At 41.8% G+C, this 20,317-nt stretch overlaps 1 protein-coding gene across 18 annotated transcripts in view; it reads left to right on the top strand.

The window, feature by feature from the left end:
* ARVCF (ARVCF delta catenin family member) overlaps nt 1-20,317 on the top strand; it is a 245,741-nt gene that overhangs the window by 193,319 nt on the left and 32,105 nt on the right. For 15 of the 18 annotated variants that reach the window (XM_031057499.1, XM_031057500.1, XM_031057498.1 and 12 more), the window contains 4 exons: nt 1,631-1,748; nt 2,993-3,164; nt 5,439-5,456; nt 9,864-9,935. In XM_031057499.1, coding sequence (XP_030913359.1) covers nt 1,631-1,748; nt 2,993-3,164; nt 5,439-5,456; nt 9,864-9,935 — 380 coding nt within the window. The remainder of the gene's footprint in view (nt 1-1,630; nt 1,749-2,992; nt 3,165-5,438; nt 5,457-9,863; nt 9,936-20,317) is intronic. The other 3 variants (XM_031057502.1, XM_031057505.1, XM_031057504.1) reach the window with 1 other exon arrangement.

Below are 20,317 nucleotides of genomic sequence, written 5' to 3' on the forward strand. Positions count from 1 at the left end.
TGACAGTGTTGCTTGTGAATTCTAATGCTGTGAGACTTAATGAGGGAATAAAAAATGTGATACACAGCTCCAGATAAGACCATTTATAGTGCATTTCTGTCACCCTGAAGCTTAACAAGTAGTGTTCCACATTAATAGATGTGCTTGAAGGTGGAGCTGCTATCATTTATTGTTATAATTCCTGAAAGGTATCTCAGAGAATTTGAATTCTAATTTCAGTTTCATAAAGACGTAGCATTAAAATTCACATTTGTGTTTTTGATACAAAAGGATTAGTACAATTGGAGATGGGAAAACAGCAGTAGCATTCTCTTCCATCTATCCTGTGGAATCATTTTAATACCCACTTTACCTGCCTTCTATTATCCATTGCTAGAGGTGAAGCTGTTAGGATTTGAGAAAAGAATTTGTTTATCTGTGCATTTAATTTGTTTTCCTAATTGAAAGTTAATGTGCTGTTACAGCAACCAGCTCACAATTAAGTACCTTCAGATTTTGAGAGGTCTCTGATAAAATGTGGATTTTCTTAGCTGTCTAATTGACACAGCAGCCTGCCCAGATGACCGGGACACGGGAGGGGGACCATGATTGATTTGTTAATTACTTGGCGATTGGCAGTCCCTCTAGTTAAAAGCAAAAACTGACTGCAGGATCCTGATAACAGAAAGTAATGATGGTGTCCTGAGCTTTTGAGAGGTAACCTTACCTAGCTTTGTGCAATTCAAAGACCTGAAAGTTGAAAGGTTGTGTGTGTTATTGTTGGAATTACTGTGTTTCAGCTTTGGGAAGAGCTTCCATACAGGTTTGGTCAGTGAGCACGATTAAGAATAATTTTGTCACTTCATTTTCCCCCTAAAGAAAAGGGGGGTGTGGGGGGAAGGTGGCATTTGGAAAATTGACTTGAATTTTATTTATTTTTTGGGTAATGGCAGATTGATGCTTAATGCAAGGCTGGGGTATCAGTTTGTGCTCGCTGGATGAGTTGAGGCCAAGTTTAAAGGTCCCCTCTGACAGTTTCTGCAGTCATTGATAAGTGTAACTTTTAACAATTCCAAGTAATCTTCCACTCTGTCTTGCTTCTTCTACCTGTGCCATTCTCTTGTGCAGAGTTTTGAGAAATTCAAAGCCATGTAAGCTGTCATCATTTCCTTACTAAAGTTGACTGACCCAGACTTGGTAATGAATGTGCTGCGCACAGCTTTTTCACTTTCTGGCCATGGTACTGCTGAGCAATCTTGTGACTTAGCATGTTTTTCCTAAGGTGGTGAAAGTATCTTTCAGTTTGGAAGTGCTGGTTTTGAAATTAAAATTTTGGTTTGCATCCTGTTTGCTCTGCAGACTCCAGCCTGGTTTAAGGTGAGTCCCTGGGCTCGCCAGCAAAGCAGAGAAGGTGTTTGTAGGTACCTCTGGGATTGTGTTCCCCTTTTTGTTCAGGCTCAGAGAGTTGCAGACATGCATTGCCCATACTTTACTGAGATTTAATAGGTTTGTCAGTCTACTTGGCCTCCTAATTTTTCGTCCAAGATGATGAGTTCTTAATAATTGTAGTATAAATCAGTGGACCTTTATAGTGAAGAACTTTATAGTGAAGGTTACAGGGCTGAATTTTCTTTCAACTCTCTCCTGTCAGGAATGTAAGTTCAGATGGAGCAGAAGCACGCAGAAGACTGAGAGAGTGTGATGGCCTGGTGGATGCCCTCCTGCATGCTCTGCAGTCTGCAGTTGGCAAGAAGGACACAGACAATAAGGTGAATTTGAGTATTTAAACATAGTTGGCATCAATTTATGCTGAAGTGTTGCACTGGGATCCAACTTCTGTTTGCTGGTATCAGAAGAGGATTATGCTTGCCTCAGAAAATAGAGTAATTGTCCTCTCATGTCTGCTCTCAGTGGTAGTGCTGATGGGGTACAGCAGGATGCTGCTGTGTTTCCCTCTATGGCTGATGAGGGGAGCAAAGGCTGGTTGCTGAGAGAGGTGAGGAGACTGGTCCTTTATTGTCAGTGACATTATTGCTATTGTTCTGCATTACTTAATTGGCATTTATAAGTGCAGTCTCCAAATCAGAATTGAGTCCCATTTGCACAAAGCAGCAAAGGAGTCAGTTCCCATTTTAAAGACTTTATTCAGCACCATCTCTGAAGACTGAAGTGCTTAGACATTAAGAAATGTCTTCAGACCTGCAGCACTTTCACTGTGGCTTTTTTTTTGATGCAGATTTTATTAATCTGTTTTTATCGTCATCTCATCCCATGGCACTTAAAAGTGTATTTATATGCATGAGGAATATCATAACTTTAACCTGTTTAAAAAAAGAGCATGCTATTTCTTTATAACACCAGAAAGTTTGTAAAGCATCATTATTTTATTCTGTGTCTCACCATGTGATGGCCTGAACAAGGGGGTTACAAAGCCCTGTTACTTAATCAGGTAATTTTGGAAGTGGATTTTGTAACCACCTGGTGGTTTCCATTGCAACCTACAGAGCACTGCTCTTGTCAGAACCCGATGTGCTGTGGATTAGCTATTACTACAGGACAACGTGTGTTCCCATTGAAATCCTCACAAGGCCTAGGTTCTGACCCAGAGAAAATTTAATAAAATGGGCCCCTTGGAGATTGTAAATGTTGGAAGAACGAGAGAGAGACTTGGATTAAAATAAGATCCTTATATGATCATTTTCTGCTGTGTGTTTGATCTTTTGGTGAATTGTATTCTTTATGTAAGATCAAGTGGTATTTTTGATTAGAGAGTTTTCATTTTGAATGGATACTATTTATAAAGCGCTTCCCTTTTGGAAAAATAAAATGGGGTTTAGAAGAAGAATGAACTTTAATTTAAGGGTCTTGACTAAATCTTCCTTGAGAGCTACATGGTTTTCCTGGGATGGGTAGCCTTCTTTTTTTAATTTCCCCAAACCCTCCTCTGTACAATACAATGGTTTGCAGGTAAGAGGGTGCAATATTTCATATAACATAAATTTCTTTGTAACAGTCTGTGGAGAATTGTGTGTGCATCATGCGGAACCTTTCCTATCACGTCCACAAAGAGGTCCCTGGAGCTGATAAGTACCAAGAACTAGATGCTGGTCAGACTACAGGCACAGGAGGCTCCCAGAAGAAGAAGAAAGATGATGCTGGTTGTTTTGGTGGAAAAAAAGCTAAAGGTATGTGTTGCGAAAACTCAGAACTAGAAATTAGTTTGGGGGTAATGTTGCTGTGCAGTCCTGCTCTTGAAAGCACATTCATCGTGCTCATTTAGGATGGTGCAGTATGTGGAGTGTTTGCAGTGTCCTGGCATGTGTTTATCTCCTGTGTTGCATCACAATTGGATGTTTGGGATTCTTTTTTCCACGGTACTGTAATTTGGTTTGGCTTTAAACAGGAATGCTGCATGCTGATGACATTCTGCTGTTGGAAAAAGGTGGATGTGCTCTGCCTCTCCTCTGCATTGCTGTGTTCTTGCATCTGTCACATCTCTGCTCAGTCCCCTTGCCTGGCTGGGTAGCACGTGTGCCCTTCTCGGGAAGCCAAGCCAGCATGGATCCATCCATCCCCGTGCATGGCACTCCTGCCTGTACATCTTCCGTGCCTCCAGACTCTCATACTTGAAAACATCCTAAAAGCCTCCCCTCCCACTCAACCAAAATATACAACCTCCCAATCCAGTCACTATTTCAGTAATTTAAATTGCAAACACGATTTTGTAGCTTTTAATTGTCAGTCACTCTTAGACCTGTTCTCTCCTCTGGGGCATGAGTGTTGCAAATGAGTTTCATTATGAGAGGATTAATAGTCCCAGTAACCCCCCTTCAATGTTTCCTTTACAAGGAGACACTCAAATTATATCAGTTTTCTTTGTTGTTTTAGAGAAATTACTATTCTAGACTGAATTCTGTTTCCTTTCTTAGAGAAGTGACTATTCAGATGAATTCAGAGATAATTAATTCCATTTTCTATCTAGGCTTCATTCTCCTCATTCATGCGTACACATATCCTGGCTTATTATTTATACCCAGGTACAAGGAAGGGTTTTGCCCCTAAAGAGCTGATATGGAGTTGTTTGAACTTGATGGACTCTGTGCTGCACATTGCTCTTTGATCTGATCTGCACAAGTTATTAAAATATTACGTGTTTCCATATGTGTTAGGGAAGTCATCACAGTGTGAACTTGCTTTTGCAGACGAGTCTGTCATCAACTACATTTAAACTGTTTAAAATAAAAAATTGATGGGAATCTTCTAAAGACTGGGGGGGGAACTAAAGAAGTAATTCTGCCTGCCTGGCTAGCCTGTTCTCACAGAGAGTGACTGAACCTGCAGTGTGATACCTTTTGAAAACCTTGCATGTGTGCTGACTCGAGCCTGTTCCTGCCACCTGCAGTCCGTGGTGTTGCTTTGCTTGAGAGCAGCACAGTCCATGGGAACACTTTCAGCCGTTAAAGTTCTGAGTGGCCTGTGGGAGGAGGGTGTTGTGCTGAGGGAGAATTGTCCTCCACCCTTGATGACAGTGACAGGAGCACTCCCAGGTGTGTGTCCCACACCAGGTGTCTGCCTGGGCCCACCTAGAGATTCCTCTCCTGGGGCTGTGCTCCCAGGTACTTTCTGTTCATCAGCTGAAGCATCAGGTCACATCTTTGTGGGCAAATTGGTCTCCAAATCATCTGATTCTGGGGGTGAGCCTGTGGATTGCAGCAAGCAGTGCAGGCACTCAGTGACAGCTTGGGTTTGGCTCTGTGTGTTTGGCAGGAAAAGACAATACATTTTAATGGGTATTTCCACCTTTTTGCAGTCGTCTTTGGAAAGTGTGCTGTTCCCTTGAGGGAAATCAGCTGGTGATAATACTGAGCTCACAGCTCGTAGGATGTAGATCAAAAGAATGGAGGGTCTCAGATGACTGTTGTGCTTCAAAAATAAAAGTTAAAATCCATTCATAAATGTGCTTTTAAAATCATAAAGAGAAGCTCCCTTGTCTCACTGTTAAATTTATGTGGATACTGGTCTGAACCTACCTTAATTTTTTCAGTCTAGAACTTCAAAATCAATCTGTTCTCTCCTTTCTTGTTCACTTAATCTTACAGTGTTTCCATGTTTATTTTATTTTATTTCATGGTCATTGATCACAGCATTTCAAACACCTCTGCAAAGGGCTAGTCATCCTTCTGTCCCCTCAATTCTATGAGCACCTTTTCATTTAATAAAAAGAGAAAGAAAAGGGAAAAAAAAAGCTGTGCAAAGAAAGATTGTGGTTTTTTAGCAGGAACAATAGAGAGTACATGAAATACCTTGGTTTGGTTTTTTAATTGATGAAACTTTTGTAGTCTTGTAATACTCAGGTTTTGAACCTGTTCTGTGAAATTCTGCCTCTTTGTGACTGTTCCTTTGTATTTTCTTCATCCTGTAAATTTTTGTTTTCCTTTTGCTGCTTTTCTGGTAATTAGAGGAGTGGTTCAATCAAGGTGAGTCTGCAATACTTTCTTTTCATCATCACCATAACATGCTTTGTTCAGCTTTCACATGCAAGGCTAAGAGCTGAGATCAAGGTCTTGTTCATCCACCTCCTCCTGCTCCCCCAGCACAACCTCCTGTTCATTTCAGCAGACATGGAAAAATCCTCTGAGGGAGCGTTTGCAGTTTGGTCTTTCCATACCACAAATGGAAAATACAAGGATTTGTTCATTCTTGGTGTAAGTGCAGTAGGGGAATTGCTGTGCAGCTGGCGTGCTGAGCCCAGGAGAGCAGGAACGCCCAGGTGTGGGTTGTGTCCCCAGCCCTGTCAGATGGAAGGCTCTGCTGGCTGCTCTGGGAGGTGGAAGGAGCTGTGAGTTGCAGCAGCTTCGGTGTGTGTTCTCAGGGGTGCTTGGTACTTCTGCTTGGGCACGTGCCTGGGCTGCTGCAGCTCTGGCACTGGCACACACAGGAGCTGGAGGAAGCTGCCTCAGTACCTGTCTAGGGGATAAACTTCAGTTTCTCATCCCAGCAAGTAAAACTGTACCTGGAAGACACAAATCTAAGGCTAAAGGTTCCCTTGGCTGGGAAGTTGATAGGCTATGTGTGCCTGGGCGACTCTGTCACTGAGACCACTGTAGGGTGAAGGCAGGGGCGTTTTCAGGTTGTGACACTTGCTTCAGATCATGGGTTCTGGAGGGTTGGACCAAAGGAGAAATGTTGGGGAGGGGAAAAAACCAACCAACCAAAATCTAATTGCTCCACCCAACAAATGGTGCTCTGCAGAACACTGATTTTTGGGCTGTGAGTGGTGAGGCTGTGGAGGACGGGCTTGTTGGCAGGACAGAGCTCAGCCCTTCGTTTCTGTCATTTCTTTGTGGCCATCTCAGTGGCTGTATTACTGAACACCAGGGAGGATAAGGTGAGACTCTTATGAAGAAGCACTTTCCCTTAAACTTTTATTTGACCAGAAAGAAAGCATTTGGGAATTAATCCTTCAGCAGAAATGGTCTGGCTGCACCATGGTTTGATTATATGGTAAAGCAAAACGACATCTGAGGAAGATCAGCAACAACATTAGTGGTTAATAACACTGGGTCACACTTCAGAGTCTGTGCCGAGTTTCTGACAGATGGAAAATGCTGAAGGTCATGTTTTGGTTGTTTCTTACATAATGAAAAGTAGCAAGGGGGAAGAGGGGAAGAATTTTAATCCCTCTGTTTCAGAGACTGTAAATTGCATCTTGCACAAGCAAGTCTCATGTCAGGCAGTTTTCCCAAACCAGAGTGCTGTGCCAGTCCTACAGCCGGGTCTCGTAAAGCAGGCCTGTCAGCAGGCCTATTCAATACTGTCTCTTGGCAAAGTTTGGAGCTATGCTTCTCATCCAGCATTGGCTTTTCTCTAACACGCCTCAGGCTGGAAAACCTGGAAACCTGGGTGGAAATTGAAATGTACAAAAACAGATCTTCAGCTTCTCTCCTACTGCAAGTGTAGTTTGTGCTGTGATTTCAGCATCCCTGTGGTGCACAACCTGACTGTGAAGATCCCCAGGCAGTGGTGTGCTCCCTGCAAATCCCAGCCACATGGGTTGTGTGTGTGTTCACATCCCTGTTGTGAACAAATGCACAGGCTCAAGGGACAGAGCAGGGTGTTCAGAGCTATAGAATCTGGCAGTGATGCTGATTTTTTTGTGTTATCAGGGGTGCATGGAGATGGCTGAAAGGGTTTTAATCGGTAGACTCCTGAATTGCTATATTTGGTCACCTATTTAGAAACTCCCCAGTATTTGTGAAATTCAAACAAGAAAAATAGCTGCTGGGCCTCAGATTGAAACCTCTGCTTTCTGGATGGATTTGGTTTGGAGTGTTCTTGCAGCTTGCTCACCTTGTCCTGTAGAAAAGCCCTGGAAATGCTTGGGGTGCTTGGGGTATTTCCAAACAAGCAAGTAATTTGTAGAGTTGAAATCCCCTTGATCAGAGTTCTGTGTTCTGTACTGCTGCCATTTGCAAGCAGCTGGCAGCTTTTCTTTGAACAGATGGGCTTTGGCCTGCGAGGTGGGAGTTCCTTATAGGGCTGAGATGCAAACCAGCAGAGGCTCCTCCAAACCAGCCAGTGTTTGCTGTCTGGCCCAGAAATGGAGAGACAGCAACTGAGGAGCCCAGAGCACAGGTGGAGGGTGCTGTCTTTATGAAAGATGGGTCAGTAAATAGGCAGCTGCTTTGGCATTCCCAGCTCAAAAGTAGCAGCCAACACTGCACTCCTGGACAATTCCTCCTTAACAAGTTGTGCACAAACACAGTGCTTACTAAAAACACTGCCACTGGGAAGAAGGGAGCTCTTACTGTGCCATCTCAGTTCTGCAGAGCTGATGATAGAACTGCCAAACCAACCTTTAAATTATAGAGGGAACTTTTGAAATAAGTAGTTGTGTCAAGTAAGGTCTGGCTCTCTGAGAACATGTTCTGAGGTTTAAACTATCTAATGGCAGAGACATGAAATTTGGGGTCATGTGAAAAAACCGTTTGTTCTACTTGTAGATAAGATGGAGTCACATTTATGGGTCTGCTTTAAGTCTGTAATCTTTCCTACACTGACTTCCTTCCTTGAATGCTTTTTTCCTTTTAATTCCCTCTGCCCTGCTTTTTCCTGTCAGTGCCCTAAGGGTCAACAAGGGTTTGCAGCCAGTAACTGGGTTCAGCTGCTATTATGAAGTGCAAAGTCTTTTGGTGATGTGCAGCACTTCTTTCTGGTATTTTATTTCCCAAGCAATGTGTTGCTCCTTTTGCAGAGCAAAAACTTGATGGAAGGCTGTGAAGTGCCACCAATTCCTGTCCCTTCCTTTAGAAAAGATATCTTTCAAGGAGTGCTGTGGTACCTGGCTGCGTGACCCTTTGGCAGCTTAGATGGACTTTTACATACTTCAGTTAAGGAAATTACTTCAGATCAGCAGAACTTCTAGGTGCATGTTTTGTTTTGCACAACAGTTGAAGTTGGCTGGTATTCTGTGTTGGCATTTCAAAAGAAAAAAGTGGGATTCCATCCCCTCCCAAAGAAATGGAGAGGATGGAATACTACCTTGAAGGGGGGGTTTTCCCCTCTTAATGTTACTCCTAAATATTCATAAAGGTATTTAAAAGCTCTTATTCTTCTCTGTATGGTACTGAGTATTTTTATCCTTTTTTCAAGAGGAAAGGTAGAGTGACCCATTGAATTTACTGTGCATGTACCAGCCCTCTGCTGTAACAAGGCAGGGACTGGCCTTTCCCATCTTGTGACCTCTTGGCAGACAAGACTCAGACTAATCTCCCCACTACATTTTCAAGGACCATTTTTCTGTTTGCTTTTAAGCAGCCTGACTTTTGGAGCTTCCAGCCCTTTCTGTAAAACCTCCATTAACAGCCTGGTAGTCCCTGTGCAGAAGCCATTTCTGGCAGCCTCAGTTGGGTTGTCTGAATTCATCCCGTTGCACCTGCCTTCCCTGCTCTGGAGGGAGAGGGACTAAATAACTTGAGTTTTCCCCTCTCAGAATAATTTGGGAAAGCTAAATTGTACACTGCTGTGATCAGAAGCCATGCAGATTCTTGCACTGCCTACCAAATCTCTCTCTCTGCTGCCAGTATTCCTCTGATGGCAAAGTTCCTGCTTGTCCCACAGCATCCATGTGGGCATACCCAAGGCAGTGTGTCTCCTTGGGGGCATGGAAACTAACCCTTCCCTCCCCATGTGTTTACATAACCTTGAATTCTCAAACTTGACTAAAAGTGCAGGTTTTGTTCTGCTCTATGTAAAGGTTGTATAAATTAAAGCTGATGTAATAGTTTGACACTGTTTCTTAGCAAAAGTATGGAATTATTTCCATTAGCTTCTAATAAATAGCAAAAATGACACTTTGTCGATTGAAGAGCAATTCAAGGTTAAGTTGTTGGCTGCTGTCTGTACAATGTATTAAATCTAGGTCTTCCTGCCTGGCTGTTGCATTGAGAATAAAGGCTGCAAAGCAAAGCTGTTGTTTTCTTGCTCTGCTGCTGAGTTTTTGCTTGAGCTAAGCTTCAGGTAAAAATTCCTTTGTGAAAACAAGTAAACATGGGGCTTCTAAGGGAGGGGCACAGCTTTGCCAAGAAGGGAAATGGCACCATTTTCCAAGGTTTAAAACACTCCTAAGACTCTCTGAAACACTGGTGTTAAGCATGTTTGCAGGTCAACATGAAAGCAGCATGGGTGTTTGTCCCTAAGTTTGCTCATGCTAAAGCCACAGCTGTGCAGCTGGTCTGCCAGTCAGATACACACAATTATGGGTAGCAGTCTGTGATTTATATTCTGGGTCTGTATCTTCTCCCATCTTGTAGATGCACATGACAGTAACTTACCTGTCAGTATACTGACAATCTTCTCCATCTGTTGTCTTCTTTTTTGCACAGGAAAGAAGAATGGGGATTTGGACAGGAATTTTGATACACTTGATTTGCCTAAGCGGTCTGAAGCAGCAAAAGGTAATGCTAATGTTTGTGCTTTTGGAAATAACAAGTAGCTTGGGAGCTGGAGGCTCTTAAAGGGACTTGAGACATGAGCATATCAGGCTGATCTCTTTCTTTTGTAGCCAGTTAATTGAGATAATGGATATATGTGTGCATGCTGTTATCTAGTGCTGAATACTGGATATGAATTTTTATCTAAGACTGCTGAATTGGTGGAATCTTGTAGAAGCCTGTCTGATTTGGTGTTAGGTGATTGTAACTCCAGAGAGGGGTGAGTGCTGGCTCTCCTCCCCTACAGCTGCATTTGCAACCTGCATCACACCTGACTGTAAGGAGTTCTGAAATGCACTCGGTGAGAGTGCTTGGCACTAAACCTTACTCTTCCCTGGCATCTCTGTCATTCTTCAGCGTTCTTTGGACCTGGGTGACAGCAGGGATTGGGGATTTTTGCCTTTACTGATACTCAGTCTTTCCCTGAACACAGTATTCCTCCCTGTCTGAAGTGAGCAGTACTTGTGGTTTTCTAAAATCTGGGAGGTTCACAGAAAAATTCTTCTGCATTGTGCCTTTGTATTTTAGCTCTGGCAGAGGTGGAATCTTTCACAATCTGCATTCCCTTCTTGCATGCATGGTACTGTTTTAAATTCGAGATTAGGAGGTGATTTGGGATTTTATCAGAATTCTTAGAGCATTGGATGGTGTTTTGAGACTTGCACAGGTTTTGATTTGAAGTGTGTGCAATGTCTCTGCAAAGATCCAGCCATTGTCATGGCAACTGCTGCTGTGCCACCCTGTCAGCCTCACCTTAACGAGCTCTGAATACCCAGAACTACCTGAATATCCTCAGAAGAAAATTTTTAAACTCTTGCTGCATCACGTAGAGAATTTTGGGGAGTGTAAAGAGACAAATCTGACTCAGTGGAGAGATCCACGGACTTGGGATACCTGAATTGTGCTCTTTTGGTGGCCTTGGTCCAGTCCACTTATTTGTGCTTCAATTTCCTTGCTGTTAACTGAGAGCAACAACAGAGGCCATGTCCGAGATCCTTAGAGATGTGCTGGTAGTCAGTAATGGTGTAATAATTATACATATACATAGTGCTGCACTCAAATTCACAGTGAAACTCTGATTGATGATATGCAAACTAATCCTGAGATGTAGATAAATCGAATCTATTTATAGACACTCTTTATAGTGGATGCAGTTTCTAGTCTTATGTCTAAACACCGATTTTCACTTGGTGCATTATTGCGCAAGGTCTTCTGTATCTTGTGAAATAATGCAAGATATTAAGGAACCTCTCAGAAGCTGCAGTACCATCCTATTTAGAGAGCTGCAGGAAACTTCCAGCCAGCCTTCACTGGCTGCCATCAGTTCAGGCTGGGAGCTGATTACAGTGCAGAGCAAGGAGACGCCTTTAGGATGCAGGAAAAGAAAAGAATGCAAAATATAGCAAAGGCTTCAGCGTTTGCATTCCTTCGTAAATATGATTGGAATGGAGGTGCCACTAGAGGGAAAAAATGGAAATCAAGAATTTCTGCAAGGAAATGCACCTTGCATAGCTTTCTTTAAAATAAGATTGAAAGCTTTCATGTGGCTCTGTTAATGGCAGAAGTGATGTGCTGATCTGATGGGAGATGGATCTGTCTCTGAGCTTACACAGCTTGTTATCATATTCAATTGCTAGAAATCTCACACTCCTGAAGAGGTTGTCTGATAATTTTGAGATACCCCCTTTAATCAAAGTCAAATAGATTACATATCTCATGATAGATAAGGTCAGGAGATTAATCCCACAGCATTTTGAAAGAAGCACTTTGACATGGAAAAGGGCTTATTTTAAAAGTAACTATTGACTTGTGTGCTAAGAGTAAAAAAAACAAGACATTGATGCGTTTTTGTTCACTTTTTTGGTGGTATTTTCCTGCCAAGCATCTCATTTACTTGAGAATTCCTGGATAGTAAAGGTTCTAACAAGGTTGCTTGAACTTTAAATTGTTCACTGAAATAAAGAAAATAAAATTGCAGTTTTAAAACCCTGAAGAACTCTGGTCAGATCTCTTCTATAGAGGATAATTGACTCTGATGAGATCAGCTCTCAGCTGAGGCAGAACCTCGTTACCGAGATGGAAAAATCATGCAAGTTTTAATGATCAAAAGCACTCAGATTGAGTGACATGATGAAGTGCTATTTCAAAAATCAACAATTATAGATTAATCTCTTTCATGTATTATTAAAGCCATATTAAAGTGAGTTTTCAGCTGGAATCTTTGTGAGCAAATGAAACTGCAGTAATAAGATTTGTACATTCAATGCAGCAAATGAACTTTGTGGTAGTTAACAAATATTGGGATGTAGTGTTAAGTTTCCTGTAATCTTATAGTCAACATCCATGGAGCTTATCTGGGTGTCTAAAGATGTGGTTTCAACAACTTGACATCATGGTTTCCCCATGAGGTGCTCCTAGTTATGACCACTGAACTTAATTGAGAATATGCTCATGATCACTTGAAAAATCATGGACTAGTAGCAGCAGACGAGTCCAGACCTATTTTCTATCAGTTCTGGAAACTTCATTTTGACTCCAAATTAGAAATCTCTGCCTGTCCTGCAGCCAAACATTATAAAACCAGAAACTTCTGTCATTTGTGGGTGGGGACTGGCTAGTGTCTGTGCAGAGGTTTCTCAGTCCTTCAGAACATCTGTTCTGCTGCTACAACATCTTAGGAGCATCTTCATATCCTGAATGATCCAAAGGGTCCTCTGAGTTGTAACCTAGTTTATATGCTAGTATTTCACTTTTCCCCCTCTGGAAATTGTTTGTTCTGGTGAGGAATGAATGAAGGAAGGCAGTTCTCTTTTTCTCTTTTTCAGAGTGATGAACTAGTCTCTTCCTGATGGCTCCTGGTCTTTTAATGGGAATCAGGTTCTGCTGCAGCACATGATTTGAGCAGCCCTGAAACCATTTTTAAGCCTTTAATAATTTTATGTGCTAGGCATTCTGGCAGGGGAAGGCTTCTAGTTCAGGGTTGTTATCTGTGGCAAACTGGATAATGTCAGACTGGACAACTTGCAGTGCTTTCAGAAGCTGTCTCATCTGATATTAAAAAATTAATATATATGCCCTGGCAGTGTCCAGAGTACTCCTGTCCTCGTGAGGAAAGATTGTGAAAGAGAAGCTTCTTGTTTCCTCTTTGTTGAAAGGAGCATATTTTTTTTCCTGACAGTCAAAGAGAGAGAGTATAAATTTTGGGGGAAAGTGATATGAGCTTGCATAGAGAAGGGAACAGCACTGACAAGAAATTATGAATGCTGTTCTCAGAACCTTGCTAAATTTAGGGCTTTCAAAAATTGCTGCTTCTGTGAGGGGAGGGAAGTCTTACTGAAATTCCTTCCCCAGTCTAAAGTAGGTCAGTGATAGTGGTGCTGGCTGCCTCCTCTGCAGCGTGTTCTCCTCTGCACTACCACAGCGCTGATTTCTCCTGTGTACACATTAAATACGTAGCATAGTACAACTCCTGTGCTTTGTTCACAGAGTCCTTCACTTCTGAGCAGGAACAGTGGCAGGAGGCTCAGGCACTGGGGGAAGATGAGGATTAATCATATCTGTGCAGGGGAAAGCAGTGTCTCAGATGGCACTACCTCTGCAGTGAGGTTTTCTGAGCTGAATCAGGGCTGATGTGTGTCAGCCCCCCAAATGCATTACAGGGGATGTAACATTTAATCCTCATGTGTGAAGGTGTTGGACTGTCCACCTCTGTTCCTCAGTGCTGGAGTATGGGAGGAGAAAGTCCAGAAGAGCAGAACAGTTTTTTAATGTGGAATCAGCATTAGGTTATTCCTAATTAAATCCAGACCTCTGTGCTGTCTGGTTTAAGCAAATCTCATGGCTTGTTGTTTATGTGTGTATATGTCTGAGGGCAGAACAGTAGCTGCTCTATGGAGCTTTGGGTGTTGAAGTTCAGCCCTCATTTCAGTTTATCTCATTAGGGATTTGAAAATCTTCAGCCATAACGAGACGTGCAGGTAGATTTCAGCCTGGTGGATGAGCTAGCTCATTTTCTCCTTGAAAGCAGTTATTAAGCTGCTTATTAATTCCTCTTTTCCTTTTTTATTATTTAAGTTTGATTCCATTTTAATGGGAACATAAGTTTAGGAGAGAGTTGTGCTGAAATACTGAACTAGTGTTAAAAGTGCATATAATTGAAGAAGTCTGTTTTGTTGCAATGGGGACGTCAAAGACAAGCTGAATTTATCTGAAAGCTCAGCTTTGTGTGTACACTTACCCTGGTCAGCAGCCTATGTAGGCAGGGAATGAGATTTTGGATGAACTTGTCAGCAGGTAAATTTCTTCTTCTCCATTATCTGAAATTCTCAGTCACTTTCCATGTAGCCTCATGCTGATGATAGATTTTCTATTCCAGAAGGCGAGTGTTTAAATTCCCTTATAAATCTTTGTATTACTGCTCCAGGAAATTAGACTTCCTGGCACTGTCAGGGTAATGACTTTAACTTAGTAGATTACAAAAGTGCCAGCAATTTGTCTTCAGCTAAAGGCAACATGTAGTAGAAGGAGAGAGAAACCTCACTTTACTCTGGCTTTAGTTTGTAATTAAGATTGGCTGCAGTTCGCATTTCACTGCTGCTTTAATTTGCTTTCTTTAAATCTTGACAAGTTGACTCAAGCGCTCACCTGCCCTTTCCAGCTCCCTTCCATCATTAATTCTGATTGTCGTATTGTGAATAAATGAGTAGAACTGATTGATTAATGGCACCATCCACACCCCTCCTGTGCCTGCTGCTGGAAATTCAGGGACTGGGAAGATCTCCTCTGTGAGAGCAAGTAACATGTTCTTGTATTAACATCCTTTGAGCATTTAATGCACATTATTAAGAATTCTGATCAGAATTAGTAAGTATCTCTTATTTCTGTTGCTTTCCTAAGCTGAGTATTCATTTTGGTCCCGTGTGTTTCTCATAATTTACAAAGCAGTGAAAGGTTTCTCATCTGTCTTCCAGTGCTTTGAGTCAGAGAAAATTTATTGCCTTGAATGGGAAAATTCCCATATGCAACCTACGCTTGCCAAACTTTCTCTAATCTGATACCTTTAAATTCCCATTCTTTTTCCCTATATTTTCAAGGAATTCAGAGCAGACACCTGTGGATTTTTCCTTTCTTGTGTACACGGTCTTTCCAAAGCTGACTGCTAATTCTTCTGGAATCCTCTGCCTTTTTGGTCATACCTCTCTGATTCATATGTGCTGTGCTCTACAGGTGAAAACTTTTTTGTGATTTGATCAATCTGTTAAATTTAAATATGTAGAACGTAAATTGTATGTTTAAGGTTGAAACTGAAGGCTTTGAAAAATCGTATTGGAGGGTGATACAGTCGGAATGTGAATTGGAGGTCCAGGGGTACTGTTCTGTCTCTGCCACTAATTCTTTTCACTGGGTAATATAATTCTATCCTACAATATTCTTACTTTGGAGACTGCAAGGAAAAAATAGTTTCTTCTGGGAGAAATAATAAGTGATATGACTGAAACCCTGTACAGTAACTGTGTACAGCAGTGCTGCTGAGACTCACAGCTCTGCTGTGTGGAGTTCAGTTATTCCACAAAATCATGTGAGATGAATTTGAGACCGTTACAGGACCAGCTCTGGTGTTATCTGTCTGCTCAGGAATGTGAGGAATAGTTTTGGCTTTACATCCTGGTAATTGCTGCCATGTTTGTCAAAGCATTGCTCTCTGGCTTCAAGAATGCCTTGACATTGCAGCCCTGAGCTGTGGTTTCCAGTCCCTTGCTTTGTCCATAGGGACATCCAGGCAAAATTGTGTTTACAGATAAGACAGGCTAGATTCCTGGTCGGGGTGAAATGGCATCTGTGGAACAGAAAAGCTCTTGCAGCTGAGTAAGGGAAAGCACAATGTTTGTGTGAGTAGACTATGCTGTGAATGGCCCAGGTGAGAGATTGTGTCAGGAAGATTTGAGTTGGGGACTTCAAATAGTTCTGCTACGTGGAGGATATAGAACCATTGTAAACTGGAGAAGAAATTTCAACTGTGATATTTAAATGCCACTAACACCTCCCCACCCCCAGCATGGACGCTTCATAGTGTGAATGTCTTTCAGGTTTAGGTCATGAAGCTTTGAAGTTTAAGCTCAGGGACCAGTGGGAAACAACTGCTGGGACAGGGAGGCAGGAAGAGCAGTTGTAATGATACAAGAATTCCATTCAGCTCTGTATTTATAGAAGCTGAAACTCTTTGTGAAATCATAAGGTGGTGGTTCTCGTCCGTTCTCTGTTTGGCTCAGCTATGATTTGTTTGCCTGTAGAACTCCTCATTTTTCCTTTGTCTTCTACCTCTGTCTTAACAGCTAGACAGCTAACTCATGCAAGATGAGTTGACTGCTTTGTTTCTGAATCATTTCAGACTTTTCCTTCTGAATGAGAAAAAGCTGACTTTTAAGATACTTTGGTTATCTTGGAAATAGTGAATCAACATCAACAGCTATTCCTCTTCTTTATCCTTCTTTTGCATTCTCAACTGTTTAGTCTCCCTTAGCACATGAGGGGGAAAAGCTGACAGTTGGAGGCAAGATTCTCCCTCCTCACCTTTGTGTCCTTTCACCTGTGGCTCTCATGGGACTATAAAAAGACTCCAGTAGTCAGCTTCCAGCTCCTTCTTGCCTGAGGTTGACACCCAGGAATATAGATCTACTATAATAACTAGCAGTATCTTCAGAAGACAGGAATCCCAGGTGGTAAATTCCTTTTCCAACTTGATGTGAGTTTGTGGCCAACTTAAGTGCACAGAAAATGAGATTTAGGCATCTCAAACAGGAAGAGCCTATATATACTTGCATAATAAAATAGCCTATAAAAAACTAAACAGCGGGAGCTCCACTAGAGCACATGGTAATTACAGCAGCTAATAAGGAGATGGAGTGATCTGGAGCTTCAGCTACAGACGGAACTGGAAGGAGAAGAGTCTGATTTTCCCAGTCCAGCATTGCTACTGACTTTCTGAGTGGCCTTAGGCAAGTTAATAACATTCAGTTGCTGGGGTTGTGGTGAACTTGTTAATGTAGAGCTTTATATTTCCTCTGCCTTCACTAGAAGAATCACTTCACTAAAATAATAGCTAGAATAATTACCTTCACTAAAATAATTAGTGTTTTCACTGCTGCTGTGATAACCAGTGCAAATGGAGTATATGTGGTATATTTGTAAAACCGGCAAAATCTGGTGAAGTATGTTGTATCCCAGCTGTTGCTAGCAGTACAGTGATATAAAAATTTAACAAAAATACAATTTCAGTTAAAGGTGGATGGTAGAGGATTGGCCTGATGAGATACTGTGGGAATGGACTGAGGCATTCATGTTACAGAGAGAATTTTGCAAGTATGTAATACTGTGAATTGCTTTGCACTCTCATTATGCATACTGCACTTAATGTGTTTTTTTATTGAGAAGTTCAACTGCATTATTTATGATGCTTTGTATAGAAAGGTGTATACATAAACCAGTGCATAACTGGAAACCTTGGTAGGTTTTACTGCCCAGCTGCATTTACTTCAGTTACAGCAGTGTGTGCTCTCTGGCAGTGCAGCATCTTAACTCTTCAGCCACTGATTGGGTTTTCACGTCATTTGCACTAGGCTAATATTTCTGATGGAGAATAGTTTTAATTTTCACAGCTTTTCCTGTACTTGGCTAATATTTCTGATGGAGAATAGTTAATGTTGGAAAGCTATAGTTGCCAGTCATACGTTTTTAATTTTCACAGCTTTTCCTGTACTGTTTGCCCTGCTGAGAATGGTAAATTCTCTTCCCTCCCCACATTTTAGGTTGTGCGTATGTTTTTGCATGTCCCATTTAGCATTTCTATTCTACAAGCAATTCTAATTGTTACTCTAAAATAGAATGCTTGTTATTACAGAGCATAGCTCATTATACAGATGCTGCTGCAGGACTGTTTATAAAATGAGAATGTGCCAAGAAAGCCTGCCAGGAATAAAAGCAGGAGTTGATGGGAAGGTGCTTATCCCTCATAACTGTAGCTGCCTCCGTCTTGGGGCTCAGTCACTGCAGTGAAAGACTCACTCCATCCACCAATCCACCACTGTTGCATTATGTCAGCTTTTGCCATGCCTCTTAGTTTCAGTTAAGAAACAATAACAATAAAATCTCTGAGTACCCCCCTCCCTTTTAGCATAAGCATAAAAAATGAGATGATCCTTTGAAGAGGGGTGCGAATCTGAAGGTTGTCCTGGTTGCCCAGCCAGTATCGCCAGGAAGCTCAGGGAAGAGGAACTCAGCTTCTGTCAGAATCTAGAGATGAAATTTCATGTCAAAATCAATTACAAAAGCCTTGTTGGATGAAGTTACAGTTGTCTCTGGTGTCCGTCAAAAGTACCGCAGCAAAGTTGTGCTGACGAAGCTGCTTGACAAGTTAAGAGAACTGCAGAAAGTTTGGAAACAGCTGAGGCAGAAAAATGGTGTAATGTTGATTTAAATCCCTTTCCAGAAGTAGTGTGAGCAGAAGCAAAGGAGGTAGTTACAGCTCTGGGTGAGTGTTCTGAAGTCTGTGCTTTAGGAGTAGCTGGAATGTGGATTTCTGATGTGACTCGGTGTTTTCAGAACTCAGCACTAGACAGACATCACTCGAGCCTCACTGAAAGCATCTGTCCCATCTGGTAGCCTTCTGCCCAAAGAAATGGAGGCTAATGTCACATAATTGGGCATTGGAGGAAGTTTTGAAGGGTTCTTTGTATCATTGAAGGATTTCAAGACCTGACTGGACAAAAGCATAATAGCTTGGTCTAATTTTGGCATTGAGCCTGCTTTGAGCAGGAAGCTGGCCCAGTTGACCTCCCATGTTCCCTTTCAGCCTGGTTGTTCTGTGTGACTCTCATTAACTGATTACAGAGTCAACCAGGAAAAATATGTCTACATAAAACCAGCACATTTTTCCAAAACAATCCACAACTGGTGGATTAGGTGACTCAGATGAGAAAAAGAATGAGAAAGTTCATTTGCCCATGGAACCTGAGAAAGGAGCATATATACAAAATTGAGTGTATCAGGTTGCACCTCAAGATATAGCTTGTTTCAAAGGAAAATATATTTTTACTTATAATATATACTTTACTGGTGCCAGCACAATAAACCATGGAATTCTCAGAACACTTGATAATCAGCCTTTGAGGATCTGCTTAGAATAGCTAATGATGAGGGAGAGAAAGGGGGATGAAAATCAGATAGTTGTGTGATTCTGAACTAATTGCGAATTGTGGTACTTTTTTGCAGTTAGTTCAGAGATCAGGCAAGGAGACCTTCCTTTCAGTGCAGCCAAGACAGGGAGGTATATGCATTTTTCCACTTTTGCTTGAACAGTATTATAGTTAATGGAGAGTTTTAATCATAGAGTTAATCTGGAAATTAAAACAAACTGGAATGTCAAATAATCTGGGCATTTTAAATTGCAGAAGCCACTGATGCTCATTAGTTGGGCTGAAGCTGCTATCATGTTTTGCAGAAGAGCGAATAAAGAGAATCAAAAAATTAAGACTTCTGGTTTTGCAGCATTAATTTCCAGTGAGTGTACCTGCACAGCTGCTGCAGCCCTATTATCTGACTCATTACTTTGTAAACCACTGTGAGATATCTTGAATGTGAAAGCTGCTGTGTAAAGTCATATTTATTTCTGTAACCCTGAGTGCTCTGCACAGGCTTAAAAGCTCCCCCCCCTTCTCCACCATGACAGGGGAATTACAGGACTTAATGTGCCATATACCTCTAACTGTGGATTGAAGAAAAATGACCTTGAACTGAGAGGCAGGCATTTTACATGGTAAAGCAGTCACTTAAATTTACCTGTCAGCTAGAGGCAGGGGGAACCTTAGCTCTGCATGGTTTAGAAAGCAATGTCAATCCAGCTACTGGTTGCTCTGAACCCACTGAGAGCTTGATTGCTGACCCAGGCATTTCCAGATGATCAGTGCGAATGTTGACCAGTATGTGGTAGAAAGGAGAGCGTTTTTATTTCGGCCTCACAGACCATTAGTTTCAGCCCTGAATTTTCTGTGTCTTGATCACAGGGAAAATTGGAAGTCTGTAATAGCATGAAATGTTACTTGTCTGTGCAGGAATAGACCCTGGTTCAGGCAGATCTGGAAGGAGGAAATGTGGAGAGCAGTCCTTGCACCTTGTGCCCAGTTCATTCGTTTCTTGCACACCTTGCCATCTCTTTACTAAAAATGCTGTTGCTTTTGTCAGAGATGTCTAGAGCAACTTTGTGGGGTTTTTTACCAGTATAGAGTAAGTACCAACACACTGTAACAGTCCACTTGAGCAGGCCAGCTTGAGCTAAAAGCAAGACTGAACTC

The sequence above is a fragment of the Geospiza fortis genome, unplaced genomic scaffold, assembly GCF_000277835.1.
Source record: "Geospiza fortis unplaced genomic scaffold, GeoFor_1.0 scaffold408, whole genome shotgun sequence".
NCBI classification, from domain to species: Eukaryota; Metazoa; Chordata; class Aves; order Passeriformes; family Thraupidae; genus Geospiza; species Geospiza fortis.